This window comes from Trichoderma breve, chromosome 6, assembly GCF_028502605.1.
Source record: "Trichoderma breve strain T069 chromosome 6, whole genome shotgun sequence".
In the NCBI taxonomy this organism is placed as follows: domain Eukaryota; kingdom Fungi; phylum Ascomycota; class Sordariomycetes; order Hypocreales; family Hypocreaceae; genus Trichoderma; species Trichoderma breve.
Window position 1 is genome coordinate 3753779 of NC_079237.1, and position 25646 is coordinate 3779424.

Sequence of the window (25646 nt, forward strand, 5' to 3'; positions counted from 1 at the left end):
ACAGTGATACATGTGGGGAGAACCTTACAAAGTATTAGAGAAATTAGGAAAGCCTAGCGGCTGACTTTCTAATCCACGTTTTCACACCTCTGAGTTCACATGATCAATACTTGATGAATAATTTGAGACAGTAATTCATAGTGCAATGTGACCAGTGAATTTCACATTTCGGAGATAATGATTGGTGCACAAGCGAGGCTCATATAAAGATGGAATAGAAACAGCCTCAGCTGGAACTATGATTGGTATTGCGAGCTATCTGAGGACGAGGTATCTCGACACCACGCTGATGGAACTTGTATACTAAATATACATATTGTCCCTCAAAAACTCTTCCAGTGATGTTAGACGTAGCGAGGGATACTGCTTGTTATCCAACTGTTTCATATGGCACGTGCCGTTCAGCTGATACAATTGATAGAAATACCCCATCCAATCCCAAAAGCGCTTGAGGCCGATCTCATGGACTGCCGTGTTAGCCGTTACTCTCAGGTCTTCGATACTTCCCATGTGATCGAGTTGCACAGAAACCCCGCGAATGTCCTGATAGATGCTGGCGATTTCTCGGATGCTGTGCTCAAAGCTGCAGACACGATATGAACCCCCCTTCTTTGTCAAGTCTACAATCAGTTCTGCAGTGAAGTCCGCACAGTCTTGCTCAGTTGTAATCTGCCACTTTTCTTCGCCAGATCCCCAAACCTCTGCCCTCTTGGGAGATGACTCGGGATCCCATACTCCATGATTTGAAGGTGCAAATCCACCATGTCCAGGAACGGAGAAAAACACTTCTGCCAAGATTCCTGTGAATATGTACAGCACGTCAACAGTGGACGATAAGGCAAGTTGCCTCTGTAGCGCGAGGAACAAATCGTAGTATGGCACGTCGCCCCATTGCAACTGGGACCAGTCGAGATTCCAGATGGACGGGATAAATCGCTACATTAACTATGTCAGTTATTGGACACTCAAGATGAACCATGAGGAATTTTACTTTGATACCCTCTTCCTCCATAATGCGGACCAGAAGAAGCTCCGCTTCTAATGCTAAAGCTGGAATAGGGCTGTAGGCACACACCACAGCATCCACCCCCTTCATTGCTTTTCGGAGAGTTTCAGCATCATACCAGGACTTAGTTTCAAATAAGCCTTCTAGCTTTCCTCGAACATTGTCTGGAAGCGTTGCTATCGACCTAGAGGCTCCACGGACACTATGGCCGCGTTGTATGAGAGAAAAGGAAAGCTTGAGGCCGATGTTGCCGGTGATTCCAACGATGAGGATCAACATCTTCGTTATCTATGAGTGGGTTTTCCGAATTCAAAAGCTTATTTGGTTGGGGATAAGCAATAGAGAGGCTGGAGTAGCTCGATCATATAGTGCTATCTGAAGCTTAAAAGCAGAGAGTCATCCTAGATAAGTGTGCACATACCGTATGATGCCCGTTTTCGGTGAGATTTCGGTCGGATGAGAAAATGCATTTCGGTAGATCTTCTCTATATTCTTTGCTTCTTCCCGTTGCTGGAATAATTACTCTATGGGTGTCAGTTAATTGGTAAATATAAAGCTCTAGTCGACTTGAGGGGTGGATGCTTTGTAATGACAAGAGATACGAAACATCTTCATAGATTTATCATGGATTCCTCTCACCTTTTCAAATTGCTCCTTAAGCGACGAACTACACATTATTTGGGAAAAGACCAAGAACTCGACAAACAAGTGGTTATTAAAATACTGCGAGAGACATTGCTAGTAACCCCTTCTTTTTTCAACGCTCAAACCACTCGAATAGTATTGCTATTAGATGAGGAAAATGAGAAATTATGGGAACTAGTAAAGGAATGTCTAGAGGAGCATACTAAAGAGAGATCTCTAGCGCCGGATACGGTAGAAAAGCTCAATGGGTTCAAGCAAGCCAACGGAACAGTAAGTTATTCCTTCGTCTCTTGGCACAGCATTGCCAACTGACCTTTGCTACTAGATACTATTCTTTGAAGACCGTTCAGCTATATCTCATTTGAGAGAGAATCCACGGTATAATAGGTATCAAACGTATTTTGATAGCTGGTCCGAACAAACAAATGCGATTCATCAGTATGTTGGTTAGTTTATTGCGCCAAAGATCACTCGTTGGGCGTTGTTCTAACCTCATCGTCCATAGTCTGGGCGGCACTTTGTGCGCAGGGCCTCGGAGTAGCCCTTCAGCATTACAACCCCTTAGTCGATGAACATATTGCGACAAAATGGAAAATTGATTCAAATTGGCAACTGATAGCGCAATTGGTCTTTGGCAAGCCCACTGGGAAGCCTAAAGAAAAGACCAGTACACCTTTTGAGCAGAGAGTTTTCATATATGGCTAAGTTCATAATTAGTATACCAAGATGAATTCACGTTCAAGGAAGTTGTAATACCTTTATGGATGTGATTGCTTGAAGTAACTATTGCAACGTACCCAGACATCGAGTACCCAGACATCAGGTGGGGGAACTTTTAAAAAGGAGTAGTTGTTCAGCACCATAAGTTTGCTATTTAGCGTCTCGTGTCTGAAACCAAAAGTTAGTTATAAGAACATATACGATTAGGATAGAGTTACAGTAGAAGATGGGGGAGGGAAGTAGCAATAGTAGCAAAAACAGTAACAAATACTCAAGATTCCGGTTATCTATGTTATCTACTACCTGTCTACGTAGGTAAGTCGTAAGCCCCCCTCCGCATCCTGTCCCAATACCCGGAATCCACGCAACCAATGGGATGCTGGATGGCCAAATTGGGATCTTGGATAGTTATTCCCTTTAGTAGATGGATGAAGTGGACTCTTCATCAAGGGAGAAGCAAACCACTTGTGGTCATATTTTTGCCCAACTATCCGTGGATGGTTGAAGTAAACAAATCGAGTCTACAGTTTTGCCACTGATGACTTGCTGTTGTTTATGCTCTTTTCTGACTTGGATGACAGGCCCTCAATGTTAAAGAACTTGACAAAAAATTCCAGTGATGCCTTCTCTGCATCGGAGACCTTCATCGATAACAGTGCATCTTTTCCCCGGTTGAGGATGCTTTTAATATGAGTCTCCATTTTCTTCCCATTGGCATTGTATGGAATAGAATTGACTTCAAAAATGAAGTGTGGCACGTGGCGGCGACTGAGGTCTTCAGCAATCTTTTGGCGAATTCTCTCCTTCAGCTGAGAACGAGATTGTTCCGATTGAGATGACGAGAACTTCACGAATAAAATGACTTTTTCGTGGAGATCTCTTTCTTGTCTCTGCTGGCTGACACAAAGGGAGTCCTTCACAGAAGCTGAGAAATGCTGTTCAAGGACTGCGTAGATCTCAGACGACCCGAAACGGACACCATTTGGATTGAGAACCCCGTCACTTGAATGAAGTATTAGGCCGAGAATTTTAACATTGAAATAAGAAACTCTTACCTTCTACCAAGAATGATCAAGCCATCTGTGCGGGGATCAATCTTGATGAGATCCCCATGTGTCCAAACACCTAATTGAATTAATACATGACTGCAGCATGACGATGAAGATACAGATGTAAAACATACCGGGTATCTGGGAGAAATAGGCATTGAAGTATCTCTTTTTATCTGCATCATGTAGGAAAGAGACAGGCATGTTAGGAAAAGGCTTTTTACAGACCAGTTCTCCCATCTGCCCTGCTTCTAGTGCGTGACCATCTGGTGAAAATACATCAACATCAAGTCCAAGAGCCTTGACGGTAATCTGGCCCGGCCAAGTTGGTAAAGCTTTAGTTCCATGAACGACTGACGGCATTAGTTAGTGAACATGTAAATAGTGATCTGCGGTATGAATATCTTACAAGATCCGCAGAGCTCTGTCCCTCCAGACATGGACACCTGGCAGACAGGTCCAAAGAACTTCGCAATCCAAAGTGAAAGAGATGTCGTCAGAATAGCACCAGTGGAAACTATCAAGTCCAATTTCCCAGTGGATGGATCTGTAGCAGCACTTAGCGTCTGAGGACTCTTAGAGGGTCAAATCGGAACCTACCAGAATCAATCGCGGCGTTCCGCAGCTCTTCAAAATATCGTGGGCCTGCACCAAATGCTGTCACTCTTATATAGTTTAGCTAGGAATTGTGTTGTTAGGGAGAATTTGAGACTAACCCTGTAGCAAATATTGACTGAAGAAATCTTGAAGGGGTCGGATAAAATGGAGAGCCGTCATATAAGACGAGCGTGCTGCCGCAGAACAATGCACCCAAAGAAATATTCCACAATGTCCATCCAATCTAAAGCCACTTAGTTTCAATTAAATTCAGATCCAAGGGTTTGCACAAACATTCGTATAGTGAAAATAAGTGTCTCGAGTACCGAAGTTGTTATGGAGACGATTTTCCTTTAACCCGTTTATCACAAGACCCTATTGAGATCAGTTACATATTTCCCCACACAACCAATTGTCATTATATCCATACCCCGTGTGAATGGACAATTCCTTTTGGAGTGCCAGTCGTTCCTGATGAAAACATAACTACCAGAGGATGATTGAATGGGACTTGCTTAAACACCAACAGCCGTCCTATTCCTCGATTAACGAAGTCGCTCCAATTGACCAAAGTGAGGCCAGCTTCGGGGCTCAGTGGTAGATCATTAAAAGCATCTTCGTAGCATATCATTTCTGCTCGGTCGGACTTTTCGATCGCTGAGAAAATCTTTAAGGTTCGTTGCGCAATGCTGTGGGGTTTGCCGTTGTACGAGTATTCCGTCTGTACGAACACCAGTCTAGGATACAGTTGGCCGAGTCGATCTTTCAGCGCCTTGAAAGCCATTAGCCATTCTTTGTATTCAAATCATTTCAATTAGTCTGTTTGGGACACTCAGAGTCATACCTTTTCTCCAAGGTCAGTATTAAATGAGCAGAACACTGCCCCTAGTGATGCAGCTGCTAAAAGTAAAGTCAGAGATTTGATCGAGTTACCTCCGATTACTGTATTTATACGCGTCAGTTCTAGTATTTCTATTGATCAGAACCCAAAACTTACCAACTACAGTGTCTCCCGCACACAGCCCGGTTGACTGCATAGCATCTGCCGCCTGTCGCACCATGTCGTTGAGCTCCATCCAGGTGACGGAGCGAGGCGTCTGTAGAGTTGACTCGTCCATGTATTTGATAGCAACTCCATTGGATCTGTTGGCCAAGATATTTTCTGCATAATTGAGTCGTGCCTCTTGGTAGAATTGCGGAAATTGATCTATGCGAAGCTTCTCATCTACTGCCTAAGCAACCTCGAATTACAATTTGCCCCAAAAAAGGATAGTGACATGGTCTCATTACCATTAAGGGATGCACAGACGCTTTCACTTGCAAATACTGCCATAGGGATAACCAAAAGTCATTCGCTCTTTCAACAGAGAATTGATGGAGCTCGTTGTAAGAAGCTGTTAATGAGAGGCTGTTATTATTCTGCTAGCGAGCAATACCTGACCAACCATATATCTGGCTAATAGCACTCACAAAGATTGAGAAGATGTTTTCTCGAAATGTATTCTCGAAAATCGTCCATATAAGTGTGTAATCCCTTTGGGGGTACATAGACCGGAGAAGAAGCCATATCGGTGCAATTGGACCAGAAACGAACGTAGGTGACAACTGAGCACCGCTCTTGTTCGAATATTATCGATTTTTTTGCTTAAGGAAATACGACAAACTTCAAACCAGAGACCATATATTGGAAAGTCAGGTACCAATGGAATAATGCCCGAGTGCTACCCCAACTAATATTCCGTAGCATCGTTGTGGCGAAAATAACCCGAAAATGGCGGGCGCCTTTCAAGCCACCTCCGGATTATTGGCATCATCAACCAGAGCGATAATTGACCGAGAATGTACCATGACACAGTAAATACGTTTTTAAAACTGTTATATATATTGAGCTGGAGCTGGAGGGCTTCGGAACTTCTTCACTCTGTACCAGAATTCGCCACAGGATTTGTTCTCTTCGTATTTACCGCCTGCGTTATTGGATCATGCCGAAATACCTTATCAAGGGTGGCAATGTCCTCCTCTTTAATGAGGAAAAGAGGACATCATTTCCAAAGCTCGATATCCTTGTTGAGGACAATGTCATCACCAAAATTGGACCAGATTTAGACTTCAAGGATCCAACTCTCGAGATCATTGATGCGACGGACCATATTGTGTCTCCCGGCTTCATTGATGGCCACCGACATGTATTCCAGTCTCAACTCAGGACTACGGTCGGTGATCACATCTTTCTCGACTACTGTGCACACCTTTTGCAGGGCCGTATGACATTTCTTGATGCCGATGATATGTATCTTGCGCAACTATCTGGCGCGTCAGAAGCCATATGGTGTGGCGTCACTACAGTCATGGACCATTCACACGTTATCATGTCGAGGGATTATGCAACAAAGTGCATCGATGCGACAGTGGAATCTGGTATTCGAAGTATATACTGCGTTGCACCCTTCGCCAACCCTCAGTCGTTAAACCCAATGGTTCTGCCGGATATGGATGTGAAGCATCCTGAGCAGATAGAGCTCTTCAAGTCTCTATCCCGACAAACTCCGCTTGGAGGGCCCAAGAATGATGGACGAGTGACGCTTGGCCTAGGCTTTGATACTATGAACCATCGACCTGTGGGAGAGTCTCGTGAAGTCCTTCAGTATGCAAAGGATAATGGCATTCATGTCACATGCCACGATGTCGATCGATTTAATCTTCCATCGCTCGAAAGCCTGAGAAAAAACGCCTTGCCTTTACCGCTCATTACCCTGTCCCATACCTGCGAACCTGACCTGACCAGAATTGATTTCGTGAGGCGAAATAACATTGGAATTATATCTACCCCGGAATCCGAGATGGCGATGGGCCACGGCGTTCCGTCTGCTTTCGAATTCCTTCGATCAGGTTGCCGTATAGGCCTCGGCATAGATTCCCCAGCAATTTGTGGCGGAGACATGTTTTACTGCATGAGAATAGCCCTACAGAACCAAAGGGCGCGAGAAAACGCGACATACCATGCCAGGAACAAGCTACCAAATCAAGTCAAAGCTCGAGTGGACGAAGTCCTATACATGGCCACTTTAGGCGGTGCACAGGCAATTCACCGGGAGACAGAAATTGGAAGCCTGGAAGTTGGCAAACTGGCAGATATTGTACTGATTCGAACAGATTCTCCTTCTATGGTCTCGTCGGTCAATTACGGCCCCGCCATGGTCATGCATTGCCACCCAACTGATGTGAGTACTGTGATGATCAATGGGGAAATTGTCAAGAGAGATGGAAGATTGCTTAGGGTGAACTGGAACAACCTTGTTGGGAAATTGAAAGAAAATCGACAGGTACTGGAAGCGCGATGGTCTGATGTGGACTGGGATGTAACCAAAAGTGAGCTTACAAAGCTTTGGCATATGGGCGAGGTTCTGGAGGACTAGGTATTGCCATACCATAAAAGTTTAAGAGAGTGTCTACTCAGCTTCTTCGTCTTGCCAGCTAGCTTTCTATGTCACATATTTTATGGCAGTGATGATATCAGGTACTGTAAGAATATAGCTATGGTAGCAAATACTAGTTGAATATAGCCTCCAGTAGTAGAGACTGGAAGATTATAGCCTTTAGTAGTAAAGACTGGAAGATTATAGCCATATGAGTATATACTGGAAGAATATAGTCCCGTATTACATACTAGAAGAATATAGTGATAATAATAAATACTAGAAGAGTATAGCTATAGTAGTAGATACCTGGAAGAATATAGCTATAGTAGAAGAAATTAGTGATAATAGCAGACACCAAAAGATTGTGCATCTACTATTGAGGTCCGTGTTCTTCTTGACAAATATCACAATATGCAGCGAAACAAGCTTAAGACTTTAAGTATCGATGAAACTACCAATCTGCTGCACACCTAGGCTTTAACTGTCTAGTTTGTGTAGGAACGAATTCTTCGTCAATCCACGGAAGTATTTACCACAGAACCAAAAAAGAATACCGAAGCTGCAAAAGAATGTGATCAAGGTCATGAGTGTCATGAGTGGCGCGAGGTACCCAATCTGCTCTGTCCAAGGTGTGATGAACTTGCCAAAACCATAGCCCCACAGATTCTTGTTACTTCGTTCAAGGTTAGTTATAAACACAACGGTGCGAGTGGATTAGTAACTCACATGGTAATTGTAACGAAAATAGCGCCCGTGGCTGGTTTGTAGCTGTCAATAGCGTAAGTGGACGCGATACTCGGCAAACTTGTCACTTGCATTCCGAGGCAAGTGTAGCCGATAATAACAATGACTTTCCACGACCATAGCCGGCTATAACCAACACCAACTACAACAAGCCCGATGATCATGATCAAAGTGTAAGGCAACATTGCGATCAATCGCATTTCCGGCTCTCTGATGCCCCTGTTGCGCTTAGTGAAGTAATTCGCAACCCAATCTGATAATGGGCCTGATGTCAGTAGCCCAATCATGCTACCCGTAAATATGGCAAAGTTGGTAAAGCCGACTGATTGGGTCGAGAAGTTGTAAGGTGGCGCTCCAAAAAACTGCTGCTGGGTCAAGTTGGCCACCAGAAAGCCGGATGCTGAGAAAGAGACAGTAAAGGCGGCGAATTCAACAATTGGAAAGGCATGGAGATACCATGGAAGCCAAAACTCTTGCAAAATGTTTCCCTGGTAAGGCCCCCAGAGCTTGAATTGCTTGAGAGACGGATGTCCACGCGATAGCCATGTGTCTTGAGGCTCCTGACCGGAAGCATCTTCTGAGTGATCGACAACAGAACTGCCCTTGATTTCAGGTTCATCGATAAGAGGAGTAGGGTCTGATACTGTCTTGTTCTCTGTTTTCCGCGCAAAACGTGTCTCTGGAAGTAAGGCAATGTTGAGAAATAGAGTAAAGATGAGCAACCTTTGAACTTCAGTGTCAGTGTCTATACATATCTTGTAGCCATGGATTACAATCAGGACTGCACTTTACCCTGTATTTAGCCACCAGAAGCTCCGCCATCCAAATCGTTCTGCCATGCTGCCAGCTATGATGGGGCCGATCTGAGGAACCACATTAGTAGATGCATGGTTGTGGACTGTCTTGGTAACCTACAGAGAGAGACCCAAAGTAGATAGAAAAGTATAATGTCTGGTATTTACCGCGATCGTGGAGGAAAATAATGTCGGCAATTATCTGTGGCATCAAACTCTCGCAAGGTCCGGCACCGAAACCATTCAGACTTGGTAGAGTTGGTTAGTTTTGAGTCTATCATATCATAAGGTTGATATATGCATATGGAAAAGATTTTCTTACGCAGATGCTCCGAGAAAGGACTTGTAACTTGTTGATCGAACTCTCCAAATTGAGGACACTGTGCAGATCAAAGTACTGAAAATGAGGGCTGGTCTTCGACCAAAACATGTTGAGATCGGAATCCATATTAAATTGCTGAAACCGAGAACAAGGATCGCCACAGCTAGACTAATAGTTAGTACCACATATGCTAAAATAGCTTTCATTGATGCCTACCTGTCGTTTGAACGGCGTCTGCTAAGCTAACGTTCCATTCCTCCATGTATAAGCCTGTTTCAAAAGACATTAGCTTTTGGGCAGACTGAGATACCACCTTCCTGGGAGTCAAACCAAATAAAGGTGCATTTGCGAGAGGACCAAGATTTTGACTTATGGAGACAAAGCTGGCGCAAATGATCGTGATAAGCTTCCAGGTGTAGGTCCAGTTCAATGGGTCAAGGGGATCGTCAGAAGGCTGAGGAACAAGGACGCGCGCCTCTCCGCCACCATTTCCGGACTTGATGAAGTGATGTGACCCGACATCTACCATCACCTCTGTCCCAGGGAGGATCGTGATATCGAGCTCATTCTCGATATCTTGGAGAGCGCGCTGTTGCGAAACCTGGTTCATGATGGCGACCTCGAGTTATGATCAAGAGACAAGACCAACAATGAAAAGCACAGCCTGGCGTCGAATCAGAGAAAATTACAAGGGATGGAGTCCTTTCTTTATATAGCTATGACGAAGACCGAGAACAACGCACATCTTTTTCCAGAAAGCCGATGGCCCCATAGTGAACTAGCCAATGGAAGTAAGTACATTTCAAGCTAAGATTGTGCATAGCTAGAGTAGTAAATTGTGATTATCAACTTCGTAGATTTGCAAGCACTGTTACCCAATCAAACATCTCGGATACTGGTAGGGGGTTGCATCCACCCCTGGATAGCGGCATAGCGGCATCGCTATCTCACACAGGAAGCCATCTCCCACCTACTTCTCCGAAAGTCCTACCTCGTTAATCGGGAAAAAGGTATCATCTCTAAGCTTCATCCTTGCTCCGCAGATAGTCTCATACACCATCGGTTACGCGTCACTTCAAGCCTGTTATTGATCCGCCCCCAGGTTTTCTCATTACTAGCGCCGGGCGTTTCTCTCTCTCTACTTGATTGAGCCCACATGTTTATGCTAGTTCGAGTGACAAAGATTGTTGTCAACCAATATCCCCGCATTGTAAGTGGGCATCTGCCGGAATTTCTGCCGCCACTAAATAAGGACAATCTCCTTGCCATCAAAGTCCGGGGCGTCACGTCTTTTACTATTACTCAAGTTGGAAAGCAAAGTGGCTGGTAAATGAATCGACCAATAAAAGACCCAACGTTGCAACATTAAGGAGTCGCTTTGTCAAATGTTGGTAACAAAATACCCAGTAAGTGATTCCATGTAATTTCTTGGCGCAGAGACTCGAGCTCTGCAACAGTTCAAGCCACCTCAGTTCGTTGTACTCAAAACATCACGAATATAATCAGTAGTCGATCTATAGAGTAACTGAAACACTAGTTTCAATTGAAGATAGTAGTTTATAGCCTCTGTCTCTCTGTAGCCTCACGATGACGGTCCCTCAGCCTCTCACCTGTGCTCGGCAACGGGGCATTTACCAAGCGGGAAATGAGTCCATAGTCCTAATGACAAGCATTTAGTTTCAATGTTGCGTGTTCTTTGGATGTATAAACAACTCTCTTGGATTGCCTATTCGATAAAGTTTGAGGCTCATTCACCGTCCAGACATCAGAACTCAGATGAACAAAATTTCGGCATCAGATTATCTCGCTCATCGGATGCGGGGTAAGAATGCGGGGCAGAGCCGGGCCACCGGAATAGCATCCGATGACTATAAGCCAGGATCCGAAGCATTTAATACCAAAGGACGAACTATATCGGTTCATAGTGAGACTCGGGTATCCAAATTGCCAAGTTGGAATATAGTTTGTGATAGTTTGTGACAGTATCAAAGGAAATGAAAGGCTAAGTACGTAACTGCGCACGAGAAGGATTGCGAGGGCTCTTGGCTTTCGGGTCGGGCGAATAAACGACGATGATATTGGAGGGTGACACAAAAGAAGGATTCTGACGCCGATCAACCTTTATTAATAGCCTCGAGTTACCCTTTCCACAAATGAGTTATCATCAACACAGTAAACTTTAGTTTTGCCACCTCAACGTAAACACAATGGGTGTTATTCCAGAAAGCAACGTGGATGTTCTTATTGTTGGAGCAGGGCCGGCAGGCCTAATGATGGCGACGTGGATGGCTAAATGCGGTATCAACGCGCGCATAGTCGACAAAAGAGGAACCAAGATCTTCAACGGACAAGCAGATGGTCTCCAATGCCGTACTCTTGAGATCCTTGATTCCCTGGGATTTGGGCATAGGGCATGGCGTGAAGCAAACCATATGCTTGAAATCTGCCTTTGGAACCCAGACGAGAATGGAATCATCAGACGAAGTGATCGCATTCCGGACACGATCCCTGGCATCAGCCGCTTCCAGCAAGTTGTCTTGCATCAGGGTCGGATCGAGAGATTTTTCCTCGATTCAATCGCAGAGGCGAGTGAGATTCGGGTGGAGAGAGGAGTGATGCCGTCAAGTCTCAAGATCGATGAATCTGCGGTAGAGGATGATGCCGCTTATCCAATCACTATCACTCTGAGGCATCTTACGGAGGAAGAGGCCACTCCAAAGCAATCTTCAACATCTGCCAACGGTCAGAGTGTACAAGACGGACTTTTTCGCAGCAACCTTGCCAAGGATGACACCCAAGATTTGCTTGATGCATCAAAGATCAATGCAAAGGCAAATAGCGAGGAAGTGATTCATGCAAAGTACATGATCGGTGCTGATGGCGCACACTCGTGGACACGCAACCAGATTGGCCTCAAACTTGAAGGTGATTCGACCGACTATATCTGGGGAGTCTTAGACATTGTACCAATTACGGACTTTCCGGATATCCGAATGAGATGCGCGATTCATTCTGCCGACTGCGGGAGTATCATGGTCATCCCGAGGGAAAATAAGCTTGTCCGGCTTTATATCCAATTAACCACCACAGGAAAGACTGGAGACAACTCTGGTAGGGCTGACCGATCTAAGATCAATCCTCAGATGATTCTGGAGTCTGCACAAAGGATTCTGGCGCCATACAAGATTACCTACCGTAAACTTGACTGGTGGACCGCATACCAGATAGGTCAACGGGTTGGGACTTCTTTCTCTGTACACGAGCGCGTCTTTCTGGCGGGTGATGCAGTTCACACTCATAGGTAAGGATATACAACCAATATGACGCACAAAAATAGGCCAAACGAAGGCTAACTCTCTCACAGCCCCAAGGCAGGACAGGGAATGAATGTCAGTATGCAAGACAGTACGTGATCCAGAAAGAGGAGATTGGAGTCACCGACACGATAACATCATACTGACACTCATTAGGTTTCAATCTCGGTTGGAAGATTGCAAGTGTTGTCAAAGGTCACGCCCACCGATCAATTCTGAAGACGTACCAATCCGAAAGACGTCGCATCGCGCAAGATCTCATCGCCTTTGATCACAAGTTCTCCAGGCTCTTTTCCGGTCGGCCTGCCAAAGATGTCATGGACGCAGAGGGTATCAGCATGGAGGAGTTCAAGGCAGCATTCGAGAAGGGCAACATGTTTGCCAGTGGTATTGGTAGGACACCTCTATTGTCATATTGCTATGATATGTGCTGACTTGTTGTCTATTAAAGCTGTGAACTACGGTGCAAGCGCAATTGTGGCAAAAGAAGGTAGTAGTGAAGAGCAGGGTGACGGCACCGACGTATCCGTCGCGAATGCAAAGCATCGGGTCATCTCTGACCAATCTCTTTGCGCCGGCATAACAGTCGGCATGCGTATTCCGAGCCATAAAGTTCTCAGTCAAGCAGATGCTCGGCCCTGGCATCTTCATGAAGTGCTTCCCAGCAACGGACGCTGGCGAGTAATAGTTTTTGCCGGAAACACTAATGAAGATCGGCAGCGAGACAAGCTTTGGAAGCTTTCGGAAGTTTTCAGTGCCCCCAATTCTTTCTTGAGCCTCTACACTCCCAAGGGAGCTAGATACGATGGAGTATTTGAGGTTCTTCTCATCCACAATGCTCCACGTCAGAGTGTCACCGTTCTCGACTTCCCAGAGGTGTTCCGCCCTTATGACGAGATTGATGGTTGGGACTACAACAAAATATTTGTGGACGACGTTTCTTACCATGAAGGTTTTGGAAATATTTACGGGGCCCTAGGCATCCCCCAGGATGGATGCATTGTTATTGTTCGACCAGACCAGTATGTTTCTTACGTTGGGTCGATGGAAAAACCAGCTGCAGTCAACAGCTTCTTTGCAGGGTTTATGAAAGGACAACAGGCGCCGGATGAGGCACAGACGAATGGTACCAAAGTCTGAAAATATCCAATGATTTGGTGTTTCATGAATAGAAGTATATAGCACAATGCTACACGTATTCAATCATTACAATTAGTCTCTTTCTTGAGTCAGTAAAATACACGCAGCAGGAGACATATAGTCCAGCAATGCATAGCGCTACAATCAGAATCATAAGCCAAACTTGAATGTTTCCTATTGGTGTTGGTTTTGTATTGTATATGTCTATGATTAATGGTAAAATGTATGGAGATACCTAAAGCTCAAGAAATCCACTGCCATGAATCAGAAGAACCGTCGCTTGTAGCCGTCGTAGCCGTCCAACCGTCGTAGACCCTCTCAAGGGACCGCCTTGATGTCGGCCGGTCCGTGAGCTTTCTGTTTCTAGCCAGATTCTCCATTACTTAGCTCAAACAGGCTTGTTCTTTAGCCTCAAATTGGATACCCGTGCTGGATTGCCGTGAGGCTTCCCCGCGTTATTCCCCCCGCAGTGGCCGCCCCGCGTCTCCCGCGTTTCTTCAACGTTCATCCCACTGGGCTAGTGCGAACCGGATCATGATATCGGCTAAGGGTTGGATGGCGTACGCCCGGCATCCGATGCTCGGACCATCCTTTGCTCTTGTCTGTATGTGCTTGTGGCCCTTAATGTGCTCCTAAGTCGGTGGCAATGACATGGTAGTCAGCTTAGCGTAAGCCTTCGGTGGCTATAGCACGGAGTAGCTGGGCAAACTGGGCAATAATTGCTGTGTGTGATCAAATTCCCGCGCGATATCCCAGCCGGAGCAACCGCCGGTTTGCATGTCCCATTTCTCATGTTTCTGTAGAGTGGCCAGGCGTCGCCAAGCGAGGGATTTGACAATCAAATGAAACACTACGCAAGGACGGAGATTTGTATGTGGAATCTTCATCATCTAAAAGATAACAATCCTGCCAAAGCGAGGCGGCTACTCAAGTAATCTTGAATTACGATCCGAACCGGGTTTCTTTCCGACCCCTTCTTACTGCAGTTTGATTTGGCGTCGGCAATTGGCCGTCGCTTATCACCCATTGTCGGCTTCATACCAGTCCATACCCGACAGCTCCCTCATATACGCGCGACAGTATGCCTACGAAAAAGGTCAAGGATAGTGACCGACGACGATGTGCCAGAGCATGCACAAACTGCAAGCGGCGCAAAGAGCGCTGCGATGGACGACAACCATGCCGACGGTGTGTAGAGAGAGGAGTTGTCTCCGAGTGCAGTCTATGTCTTCGTCGACAGTCTACTTTCATGGCCTCAGCGCTGCCAAGTCCTCTGTCTGAACTGTCGGATCCACGGTGTACAACTATCGAAACTCGAGGCAGTGCGCTGCCGGATCATAACAATGAGCAATCGCACGGATTTCAACATGAGATGGCACTGAGGTTTCCTCATCTTTCGAGGTTGATCAAAGATGATAGAGGCACCTTCATGTTCATCGGCGACTCTGCCAACCACAGCTTTCTCCAGAATATTCGTCGCATTGTTCGCGAGCGTGTGGGGGATTGTATCTTTGTCGATGATCCAATGCGGCACTACATGGTTGAGGCATGTCCAAGCAAAGGTCATAATTCAATCCTTCATCATGGGACAGAGCCACCACCTAGACCGACTGAGGACGAAGCAAAATCATTTGTGTACTGGTACCGGCAAGCCACGCACTCCATTCTCCAGCTTTTCGACGACGCCAAAATATGTGACGATATCCTTGAGTGGCTACGTCTACCTCAAGAGCCCGTTGATGCAATCAGTGCCACGTATTCGTTGATACTGGCCATTGGCGCCCAGGCGTGTCCCGACGACTACGACGAGAGAGCCGAGCGACATTTTAACTATGGAAGATATGTGACATTGGCAACTCTAATGGATGACCCAAGCATTGCCACCACGCAATGCCATGTTCTTATAGCCATGTATCTTCTGGCCCAATCACGCAGGAACGCCGCCTTTATGTACTTGGGTATAGCTGTACGTGGAGCTTACGCGCTGGGACTTCACAGAGAAGATGTTTCTGCATTGTACGATGCGACCGAGTACATGACAAGAGAGCGTCTATGGAAAGGCATCAGAACTCTGGATTTGTTCATGAGTGCATCACTCGGCAGACCGCCGGCCACCCTGGAAACTCGCGATACCGCATCGAAGGAGCACTATTCAGCCATGAACGACTTGTCATACATTTTTGAGAACATATTAACTGAAGTTTATGCAAAGAGAATGATCACAACGGAATGCCTCAAGAAAATCAGCGAGCTTCATCGGAGCTGGGCGACCAGATTCGGTGGCGGCCTGAGAGTGGACAACATTCCTCCTCGTGACGAAGTACAAACAGAAGCTGGGAATGGCCCAAATCTCGGGCTCATTCATCTGAAAGAGGCATATTATTGGACCATCATGCTATTATCTCGACCCTTTTTAATCGACTATATTTCTTCGTCATCGCCGCCAGAAGAGAGGGATTCATCTTCCACCCCAAGTCAGCCCACATCTTCCTTGTCCCCGTCACGCAACATTCTTGCTCAAGCATGTGTCGACTCAGCTGTTCGTACTATTGATCTCTTTCAGCCGCTATTAACCAACAAGTTGACACCGAAGAGGCTGCCGTTTGTTGTGAATTCAGCATTTGCAGCATCACTGATCATTGGGGTTGCTCTCTTCAGCGATCTGGAAGGATCCGTGCCATTGCGAAGGAAACGATTGGGGGACGCTTGTAAGGTGTTGGAAAAATTCAGCGTCCACGACCCAGTGACAAAGCGCTATCTAGGGATCGTAGAGAAGCTGATCAGTGCTTGCGATACCTTCTTGGAACTACAGCAGCAAAAGAGGATGGTATACAATAACGATCTAATCGGAAGGCTATTTGGCCGCCTCGATGAAGAGGTCACAATGAAAGACGCAAAGACTACCAACGGGAACTCTGGAGATGTGACTCAGTGGCACAGAGTCTGGGAATCAGAACCAGTAGCGCTCAGTCAACCGACTCCACCGGCAACAGAAACCAGCGCCATGGTGAACAGCCACACAGAAAATGAAGCTTTGGGAGAAATCAGATATGACTGCGATGATCCGTCACTTCAAAATCAGAGCATAGTCAGCGACATCGGAAACTTTTTATCCCCAAGAACCCTTTGGTTTGATGCGTATGACAATGGTACGCTATTTCCTACCGTCGGAGTTAGTATGTTGGACTTTGCAAGTCTAGAAGGAGACCATCATAACGGTTAGTGCAGGTAATGGGAAAAGATAATGTATCATCATGACACGAACAATTTGTATTCTATGCTATTATAGCTATTTTTATTTGTAGCTAGCTTTTGAATCCATGGAACAAACTTCCGTACGTTCTATTGGTCTAACATCTCTGATTGTGCAGGTGTTTATAACTTACTAGCACGCAAAGCAATCGCATTGTCTAGAAGAGAGTCTGACCTCGAAACCTTTGACGCTTCTTCTGCGCTTGCAGTGTTTTCCCCAGAGCTCTTAACCACTTTCTGAAATGCCTTTTCTACATCATGTTCAGAGAGCCACTGCAGATCTGGCCGGCTTCTCATTCTGGCTCGAAGCGCCTCATCTGCTGCCTCGGGTGTCTCATACGTCGGGGCCTTGCGACTTATTAAGCCATGGACGATGCTCAACAGGCGAGCCGTATGTGGTCTTCTTGTTTGGTCATATAAGCTAAATGCTCGGCGAATGTTTTCTTGGGAAAATGAAAGATTTGGTGCGCCGGATGAAAAGACCTGCTTAAAAGCTAGTCCGAGTGCGAGGGAGTCGTCGAGAGCCAACGAGCCACCTGCAGCGAAAGAGCCTCCATGAGTGTGAGCTGCATCACCCACCAGAGTGACGCGTGAGTTAGGGATCCAAGAGGGTAGCGCATCGCCCGCGTAATTAGGATAAAGACGAGCGTGTGGTGTCAGCTCCGTAAGAGCTTTAATGACGGGGTGCCAATCCTGTTGAAGCTGTTAGTTTTACGGTGCAAACAATGCACTCTAATCAATCTCGAACCTTGTATTTCTCTCTCAGGAATTGGACATTGCCGGCCTGGTCCCATGTAATTGACTTTTCTAATTCTTCGGCACTGCGCCCATCATCGTAAGCACCAACAACCGTGTATAAACCCTTGCCTTGTACAAAGTCAGCCATGCATTCTCTTAATCGTAAAGGGCTGAGTCAATATTAATACCAAGTCTTGAGGAAAAGAATGTGTCTTTATTTCCCCACTGGTGAATAATTAGCAGAGTTCATAGTCGATAATGGGAAAATGTTATAGCCCACCCAGTGAGCAGCGTCAGCTGGCAAATCAGGCACTTTGCCCTCAACCAGCGCTGCGTCAAACGTAGATCTCATGAATACTTTTCCGCTAAACCTCAGTTTGTAATCCGGATAGAATGCAGCTCTAACTTTCTATTGGAAATATTAGTATGCACATTGGCCAGTTAGTATGAAATCATTGGCTTACTGATCGAATTCCATCTGCTCCTATCAAAATGTCTCCGTGAGCGCTGGTGCCGTCTTCGAAGAAGAGAACAACGCCTTCGTTATTGGCTTCAGCGTGAGATATCTTCTTATTCAAATGAATCCATTCCTTTGGTACGTGCTCCTGCAGGGCCGCATGAATGTGTCCTCTGTGGAATCGTGTCGTCTGATGGCGTCGATCAGGCACATTAGCGAAGGTATCGACTGATACCACTTCATTCGTTTTCCAATGCCTTATTCATCACACGATTAGAGTAATTTATAAAAGTCGTCTAATTAGATAGAGATACTATACCTGTAGAAGTGCGGTATTCCACTCGGACCGCGGAAACCAATTTCGTCACTCAGAGCAGAATGTACTCCCAATTTTTCAAGTGTTCGTAGGCCCTGCGATCTGACGATTAGCAGCTGGCAACGTAAAAATCTCATCAAATTCTGCAACATCTGAATTGTAGATCTTACATTGGGGCTGAGGGCAATGCTAGCTCCGATTTCCCGGAGTTCTGGGGCCTGCTCATACAGCTGGATATCTAGATCAGGTATGCCAGAGATCCGTGTAAGTGAGATTGCAGTTGCCAAGCCAGCGATGCCAGCACCGGCGATTATGACTCGAAGTGGCTTTGAGTTGTTAGCCATCCTTGCAGATGTGTGCCTGTCTTTTTTCGAATGATGAAGATTCCTGATTGGCGGCGTCACAGTCAGCGAAATGCAAACTGTAACATTCTTTTATATCCGCTTGAAAGTTCGCCGAATCTGAGCTCCCATCACGCTAATTAATAGGAATTTCTAATCTTTTGATGAAGAAGCGTTCAGATAGATTGAATTTGATACTGAACTATGGGTGTAATGGCAGAAAGATATGTAAGACTTTAACCGGATGCGGGCTGATATGCCCATACTGAGATCTATGATAGGCCTATAAAAAAGCACGTCAACTCCACGACCATGACGCAAGACCACTACGCCGGATATCACAACTCCGGGAATATTACCTACCATCGGATGCATTCCCGCGGCAATCTCTCTTATTTTGTCTCTTACTTGATAACAAAACTTATAAATGTGCTCCCTGGCATATTGACTCCGCACATTCGGCACTACTGCATATCTATGCTCATTGGGGAAACGTAACAAGATGATAATTAGCGATGACGATCGATACTAGATCAATGGCGCCATATTAGATACGTGTAGAGCTTCATATTTGGATAAAAGAGCAGACGTGAAAAAAGTATCGTGTAGAAGTCTGAGACAGGCCTTCGTTACCCTTTGGTCAGTAATTTCCGTGTTACAACCATGTCGTCAAAAATTGCGTACGAGGAAACGACACACTCGCAGCAAGATTCCCAAGAGGAAAATGAGTCTGTGAGGGCCACGCTCAAATTGTCTGATCGTTCAGCCGACGAGAGCTACAAGCTCTTTTCCAAGGTCCAGGTATCCGATCCGACACCGGAAGAAGCTCGAATCATTCGCAATAAATGTCTCTGGAGAATCCTTCCTTTCCTATGCATTGGATATCATCTGATGTATGTGGATAAGCAAACAGTACGTTGGTTGCAGCTGCTTGAATGCCAGTTTTGTATTGCCGTTATTAACAAGCAGTCGTTGGTCTGGGTATAGCTAGGGAGCTCGGCAATCCTTGGCATCCTAGAAGATGCAAAATTGAATTCAAACCAATACAACTGGCTCTCATCTATATTTTACTTCGGTTACATGGTGGCCGAGTGGCCGCAAAACTGGGCTCTGCAACGCTTTCCTGTTGGGAAATGGCTGGCCGGCAATCTTATTGTTTGGTGCGTAGGTCTGGATTAACGTTTTTAAACACCCATCTCCATTGGTATTGACCCGATTGGCTAATTATCTGCGGTATTCACAGGGGTGGCATAACGTTGCTGCATATCCCATGCAATAACTTTGCGTCTCTTTTTGTCGTCCGATTCCTCCTCGGGCTAAGCGAAGCCTGCATTGTGCCCGCGTTTCTCCTCTCCATGTCCATGTTCTTCACATACCAAGAACAGGCCGTGATGATGTCAGTCATGTGGTCGATTGGCAACTCTAGCCCTATCACTTCAGGCTTCCTCTCTTATGGTGTGCTGTGGATTAAAACAGGGTCATTTCACCCTTGGAAATGGCTGATGGGCATGTCCCCTCGCTCTCATTCGTTGTGCAATGTTCTAGCAGCTAATCAATCCTCTACAGTTATCACTGGTGTAATTACCATCATATTCGGGGGTTTAGTATACTTGTTCTTCCCTGATAGCCCCCTGCACGCCGACTTTTTGACTTATGAGGAACGAGCTCAAGCGATCTTGAGGATAAAGGGCAACAATTCTGGTATCGAGCAGAAGCAATTCAAGAAACATCAGTAAGAGAAATGACTTCTCAAAATAGGTTCTTCATAGCCTAATACTGGCGTCACAGATTTATTGAAGCCATCAAAGACCCGAAAACATGGTTGTTTGCCCTACATGCTTGGTCTCAAGAGATGGGCAATGGCATTAACAACCAGACTTCGTTAATCATCAACTCATTTGGCTTCACAGTTTTTCAAACCACGTTGCTTAGCACTGTGAGCGGAGTTATAGCGTTCTTTACGCTCTCTGCAGCCGCAATTACGCTACACTTTACCCGGGTAAGTTGTGGGCTCTAGTTTCCTGAGCATGCATGTTAATTAAGTCGTTAGAACTCCCGAGCATGGATATCCCTCATCGCATACGTACCTGCTGTCATATCCAGCATACTATTGTTAGGTATTTCTCAAAGGCTTCCGTGAATGGTGTATGTGTATCTAATCATCATAACATATAGCTCTCCCATGGTCTAATCGCTGGGGCCTCATTGTGGGTGTCTGGCTACGATACACAACTGGTGTACCATATGCTGTTGTAATGATATGGGCCGCAAATGCATCTGCTGGACACACCAAAAAGACAACAGTTATTGCGCTCTACCATATTGGATATGGACTGGGAAACATCATCTCACCCCAACTTTTCGAGCCCAGATGGAAGCCTCGATACAAGCCCACCTGGATCATTTTGCTCGTTGTATGTAGGGGTAGCCACACTTCTGGTTCACATCGGCTAACAGACGACAGGTTGCTGCTATTCTCCCTTCTATCATCATCATTACTCTTCGAATATATCTCAGCCGCGAGAATAAGCGGCGGGACAAACTCGAAGCAGATAATGTTGTAGCCAACAACGGTCTTGTAGAAACGACAAACGCCGATGGGACCAAAGATGTTCGTGTGGTGGACACTAACCAGCTGGACTTGACAGACAGGGAGAATCTGAAATTGTGAGTGCATGATTGACTGTCTCTTGGGACATGGATGAAATTGGAAGCTAACTTCATTTAGTCGGTATGTTCTGTAAATATGCAGATTCTGCCATTCGGTTTCTCTATAAGCTTTCTCGAAGCCATTTGTTACCAAGAATCTATATATCAAAATCCTTTTCAACTAAATTAATATTCTGAATTATGCCATCCTCATGCAAATTGCATATGCCACACTACTATAGCGCTCATTGCCGGGAAAGCCGTTATGGTTGGTTAATCAAGACATACCCGCCATCGTGTAAGTTACATATTGTAACAAAACAACAGTCAGCTTCACTTAAATCAGCTTACAAGAGCCTTCGACTGGTTGAATGATACGGGCGGCATGTCAAACAATGGAATCTATACTCGTGATAGAAAGGGAGGGCGCGCGCTTTCCTATTAGGGTAGAGCTATGGAGCGCAAAAAGAAAAAAGGAAAATTTCGATTCCCAAAAGGCCGTTATTTTCATGACGCCATGCTAACGTGATGAAGTTAGCATCTACTTGCCTTGTGGAAAATTGAGTTTAATTCTGGAAATATCCACAGGCCAAGTTTTCAAGGCAACACGATTTATAGCTGAATAGCCTGTACGAATCTCACCTTCGTCTAAGCTTTAACCCCTGGGACGGAAAAAGCGTCCCAGCAATCGACGGAAAAATGCCACATTAGATACAAAGACGGAAAAGCGCCACTGCAATTATTCATTAAAGTCCCGGTGATCTAACCAATTGTATTTCACGAAAGCATAATTTTATCTACCGAATAGCAAATTGATTGGATATGACGAACGATTACGAAGGTCTATATACAATATTGTACAAGCCGGTGCGGAAATAGACTTGTATTTCCTAAGATACAGGCTTTCTCATTTAGTAAATGTCTCAACGGCCCTCACGATAAAGTCAGCCGTCTCTTTCGGCTTGCTGAGCATTGGCGAATGGCTCGTGTGGATTTGCTCAACAATAACATCACCCCCTTGCTGCTTGGCATTCTCGGCAATGCCCAATTGAACCTCCGTCGGGAAAGTTCTATCGTCAGTCGTGATCAAGTATCGAGTTGGAACATCTTTCCAGCCGGAATAAACATGCTCCCCATTATCTGTAAGGGACTTCAAGGAATGCTTCAGAAGTCGGCTGACCCAGTATTTGCCTTCTTCTTCCGGGAGATCGTGGTAGAACAGCTCCCTCGTATCAACTATCAGCGTAGCGAATCCCGTATCGGTATCTGCCCTCCAAAATGGGGGCGGATTGCCACCAATTCCTTCGAGGAAGCCAACGCCCGTAACACAATAGCCCGTTGCCATCATGGCAATGCCAATGACACGTCCAGGCCGCTCACTTGTGGCTTCAGTCAAGCCCTTGATAGCGCTTGGACCCACCATTCCGCCGTATGAGTGAACTACGACCACAACATCTTGGCCTTTAGTAACTTCAGCCAAGATAGCATTTCTGACCTCTTGGATGTCGTCGAATATACCCTTCGTCGGATCAGACCGGGTTGAAGGATGAGAGGTACAGACTGTTTTGTAGCCCTGAGGTTCCAACTCAGCAGTAAGTTTGTTCCATGTATCAGGGCTGTGCCATGCTCCAGATACAAAAATAAGGGTAGGTTTGGGAGTCATAGTTGCTGTCGAAATAGTATCCAATAAAGGTTTTCTTTTTTCAGATTGGAACACAAAGAACAAAAAAATATTACTGGATGATCGAAGAGTTGTTTGAGTTATTCTACGAGCAACATGGCCCGCCCTTTATAAGACCATGGTCTAGTGCCAAGTAATACTGGTCTAATTTTAGAGTCCGAGTCTTTTTCGTACTGGTGATAATTTTCACCATACCACCTCCTAAACTGGATCCAATCTGATACACTGGCGACGGATTTACTTGATCCACATTTGGGATATTTCCGAGGGAATACGGCAACACTACAACTCATCTCAATAGGTATATAATCCCGTTACCGCCGATTGACTGAAATACGATCAAATTCATATCAGAATTACTCATGAATTGCAGAGCGTACAAGATATAGCTATTGAAACTGTCATTTACTTTGATTTGAAGCCAACAAAATTCTTAGATGGTTAGCTCAGACAATATCAGCAACATTGTTCAGGGTCATAGTCATTTCTTAATTGGCACTGTTATGAGGCTTCAAAAATGATAAACGAGTGGATGAGACGTTACGCTGTAAGCAATTCTTAAATTAGAGACCGAATTCTATGGACTATCGGGAACCTGATCGTTCCCGAGTGCGAATGTATCTTGAACGTTTTTAGTATGTAGGCTGTCCCGTTTTGAGTCTTTTGAGTTCGCACTTCGGACCTCGTACTTGGCCGAGGTGTCGGCTGCGCTTTGAGTCAGGCGAGTCAGCCAGCCATTGGAAGTTTTTCATCACATATCATGATACGCCTGAATAGGAAATCAATCGCGTTTTTTGCCCTGTTTATTCCGAGGTATCTCTCAATAGCGTTCTGAGGACTATTGCCGTATTAAGGGCCTGCTGATTGGGCTTTTCCGGCCGTTGAAAATACGCCTTGGTCTCGCCATGGATCAACCTTGATTATCATCAGGCCAATTGCTCCAAAGATGATATAGACATGTGAAGTTGCACTGAAGCTCGTTTACACCATCAAGTTTGATGAGTGCATTGACCTCATTTCGTCTACCAGTCTCTCTGTCTCACCTGAGGTACAAGCCTGTCTCTTTCTGCACTATAAACACGGCAGATAAAATCCCGCAAATAGATATGTTACAGCGCTCTCTATCCATTTAATCAGGAAACGTTTGTTGATTAGGATTGATTAACTATACTCAGTACTTTGTTTGTTTAATCTTCCCCATTCATGCGCGTTGATTGCTGCATAATCGTAGTGACGGATCTGTGATTTGCTGCAAAAACGTGGGTCTGGGCAAACGGAGAATTAGAACATGCTTAAATCCCGTTTCTACACTATAAAGCCTAAATTAGTATATTCTATTAGGTTGTAGCAAATCCATTTCAATTTTCCGTGTAAATTGACACCTTTGTGTTTCACATTAATCAAATAGTCCATTGGTTAGGAGGAGAGTCTTATTTACCACTCACAGCACCGATACCTATAATCCTAGACCGTGTATCCTCCCACTTCTCAAAAGCACAATAAGGGAAAAAAAGAAGAAAAAAACATCATGGTTTATGTTACATTATGTACGCTTGCAGCATAGTGTATTAGAGTCAGCAAAAGCTGTCTATTTTAACTATCTCGGCGTGAGCAATTGTTGACATATAGGGTAGTATATTCTCCGACGACTCAGTCCCCATAAGCATACACGGCTGATAAACAACGCAAGTATATAAGAAGCCCGGAAGTGTGATCCTACGCGTTGCTAATTAGAAAATATCTTTTTACGAGCCCTGGAGGAGTAAATAAATTGTCAATTGATTAGCATAAATTGCACGAAATTATAGAGAGCGCCTTGTATGGCGGATGCGAAGTAGCCAAGCCGTATGAAACAGTTTTGTTGACAGACTCCGCCTCAAGCTGAGATAAGCAACGAGAAATATTCAGACATTTTTTTGTATTTGCAGAATCTATTCCATGCCTCCTTGCAATAGTGGAAACGGCCATTCTAGTCTCTATCGGGAGGGATTTCTGAGACACTCATGGAGAGGCTATCCTTCAATTTAAATCTAGATACAGCGCGAGCTTTACTTCATTCATTTTGACGCGCCAAAAGTATGTCACTAGGTCTTACTCTCAATTTCTCACTATTGCAATTTACTGCACGAGCTATACGCGCCGCGGCGATTTCATAGACATGCCCATTCATTTTGTTTTTCTCCTAGTTTTCTAAACCGGTATATGGATGATGGGAGCCAAATTATTCCCTACTTTGAAGCATTACGTTTCGAAGGATCCTGGTCTACCAGAGCAGAGCAGTGCCGTTAATATAGGGATGCGGCCGAGCACGGGTACTTATTATTCACGCGTCGTGTTAGTGGATATAGGCACATATCAACTAACTCCTCCCTTCGTAAGAAGCCCATTAGGCTTTCACCCATCTGGCCATCTGAGAGAACCACATCGTACGTTTTGGGCCTATTTCTCTAGCACGTTCAGCC

The 25646-nt window shown here is 45.3% G+C and overlaps 9 protein-coding genes across 9 annotated transcripts; 4 read left to right on the forward strand and 5 right to left on the reverse strand.

Moving 5' to 3' along the window:
* Positions 1-303: 303 nt before the first annotated feature.
* On the reverse strand, positions 304-1285 carry T069G_10061 (nmrA-like family domain-containing protein; the record flags this gene model as incomplete). The annotated part of the gene is made up of 2 exons (XM_056177271.1): positions 304-936; positions 992-1285. 2 exons carry the CDS (start codon positions 1283-1285, stop codon positions 304-306), a joined length of 927 nt encoding a protein of 308 aa, XP_056025749.1.
* A 1607-nt stretch (positions 1286-2892) lies between these two features.
* T069G_10062 (AMP-binding enzyme domain-containing protein) lies at positions 2893-5584 on the reverse strand (the record flags this gene model as incomplete). The annotated part of the gene is made up of 13 exons (XM_056177272.1): positions 2893-3180; positions 3223-3373; positions 3427-3496; positions 3555-3773; positions 3830-3967; positions 4021-4085; positions 4137-4261; positions 4312-4392; positions 4448-4789; positions 4862-4959; positions 5015-5249; positions 5308-5411; positions 5488-5584. 13 exons carry the CDS (start codon positions 5582-5584, stop codon positions 2893-2895), a joined length of 2013 nt encoding a protein of 670 aa, XP_056025750.1.
* A 415-nt stretch (positions 5585-5999) lies between these two features.
* Positions 6000-7433, forward strand: T069G_10063 (amidohydrolase family domain-containing protein; the record flags this gene model as incomplete). The annotated part of the gene is made up of 1 exon (XM_056177273.1): positions 6000-7433. One exon carries the CDS (start codon positions 6000-6002, stop codon positions 7431-7433), a length of 1434 nt encoding a protein of 477 aa, XP_056025751.1.
* A 480-nt stretch (positions 7434-7913) lies between these two features.
* Positions 7914-9906, reverse strand: T069G_10064 (major facilitator superfamily domain-containing protein; the record flags this gene model as incomplete). The annotated part of the gene is made up of 7 exons (XM_056177274.1): positions 7914-8109; positions 8163-8903; positions 8973-9043; positions 9096-9222; positions 9297-9459; positions 9513-9566; positions 9627-9906. The coding sequence occupies 7 exons, from the start codon at positions 9904-9906 to the stop codon at positions 7914-7916; spliced, it is 1632 nt and encodes a 543-aa protein (XP_056025752.1).
* Positions 9907-11503: 1597 nt separating this feature from the next.
* On the forward strand, positions 11504-13750 carry T069G_10065 (FAD binding domain-containing protein; the record flags this gene model as incomplete). The annotated part of the gene is made up of 4 exons (XM_056177275.1): positions 11504-12597; positions 12661-12701; positions 12767-13003; positions 13062-13750. 4 exons carry the CDS (start codon positions 11504-11506, stop codon positions 13748-13750), a joined length of 2061 nt encoding a protein of 686 aa, XP_056025753.1.
* Positions 13751-14831: 1081 nt separating this feature from the next.
* Positions 14832-16973, forward strand: T069G_10066 (fungal specific transcription factor domain-containing protein; the record flags this gene model as incomplete). The annotated part of the gene is made up of 1 exon (XM_056177276.1): positions 14832-16973. One exon carries the CDS (start codon positions 14832-14834, stop codon positions 16971-16973), a length of 2142 nt encoding a protein of 713 aa, XP_056025754.1.
* A 152-nt stretch (positions 16974-17125) lies between these two features.
* On the reverse strand, positions 17126-18857 carry T069G_10067 (FAD binding domain-containing protein; the record flags this gene model as incomplete). Its single annotated transcript, XM_056177277.1, has 7 exons — positions 17126-17695; positions 17751-17869; positions 17929-17965; positions 18021-18149; positions 18205-18454; positions 18517-18608; positions 18684-18857. The coding sequence occupies 7 exons, from the start codon at positions 18855-18857 to the stop codon at positions 17126-17128; spliced, it is 1371 nt and encodes a 456-aa protein (XP_056025755.1).
* A 660-nt stretch (positions 18858-19517) lies between these two features.
* Positions 19518-21598, forward strand: T069G_10068 (major facilitator superfamily domain-containing protein; the record flags this gene model as incomplete). The annotated part of the gene is made up of 10 exons (XM_056177278.1): positions 19518-19766; positions 19842-20014; positions 20098-20360; positions 20421-20586; positions 20643-20853; positions 20905-20971; positions 21030-21268; positions 21319-21432; positions 21490-21521; positions 21583-21598. 10 exons carry the CDS (start codon positions 19518-19520, stop codon positions 21596-21598), a joined length of 1530 nt encoding a protein of 509 aa, XP_056025756.1.
* An 812-nt stretch (positions 21599-22410) lies between these two features.
* Positions 22411-23166, reverse strand: T069G_10069 (alpha/beta hydrolase family domain-containing protein; the record flags this gene model as incomplete). Its single annotated transcript, XM_056177279.1, has 1 exon — positions 22411-23166. The coding sequence occupies one exon, from the start codon at positions 23164-23166 to the stop codon at positions 22411-22413; it is 756 nt and encodes a 251-aa protein (XP_056025757.1).
* Between the last annotated feature and the right edge of the window lie 2480 nt (positions 23167-25646).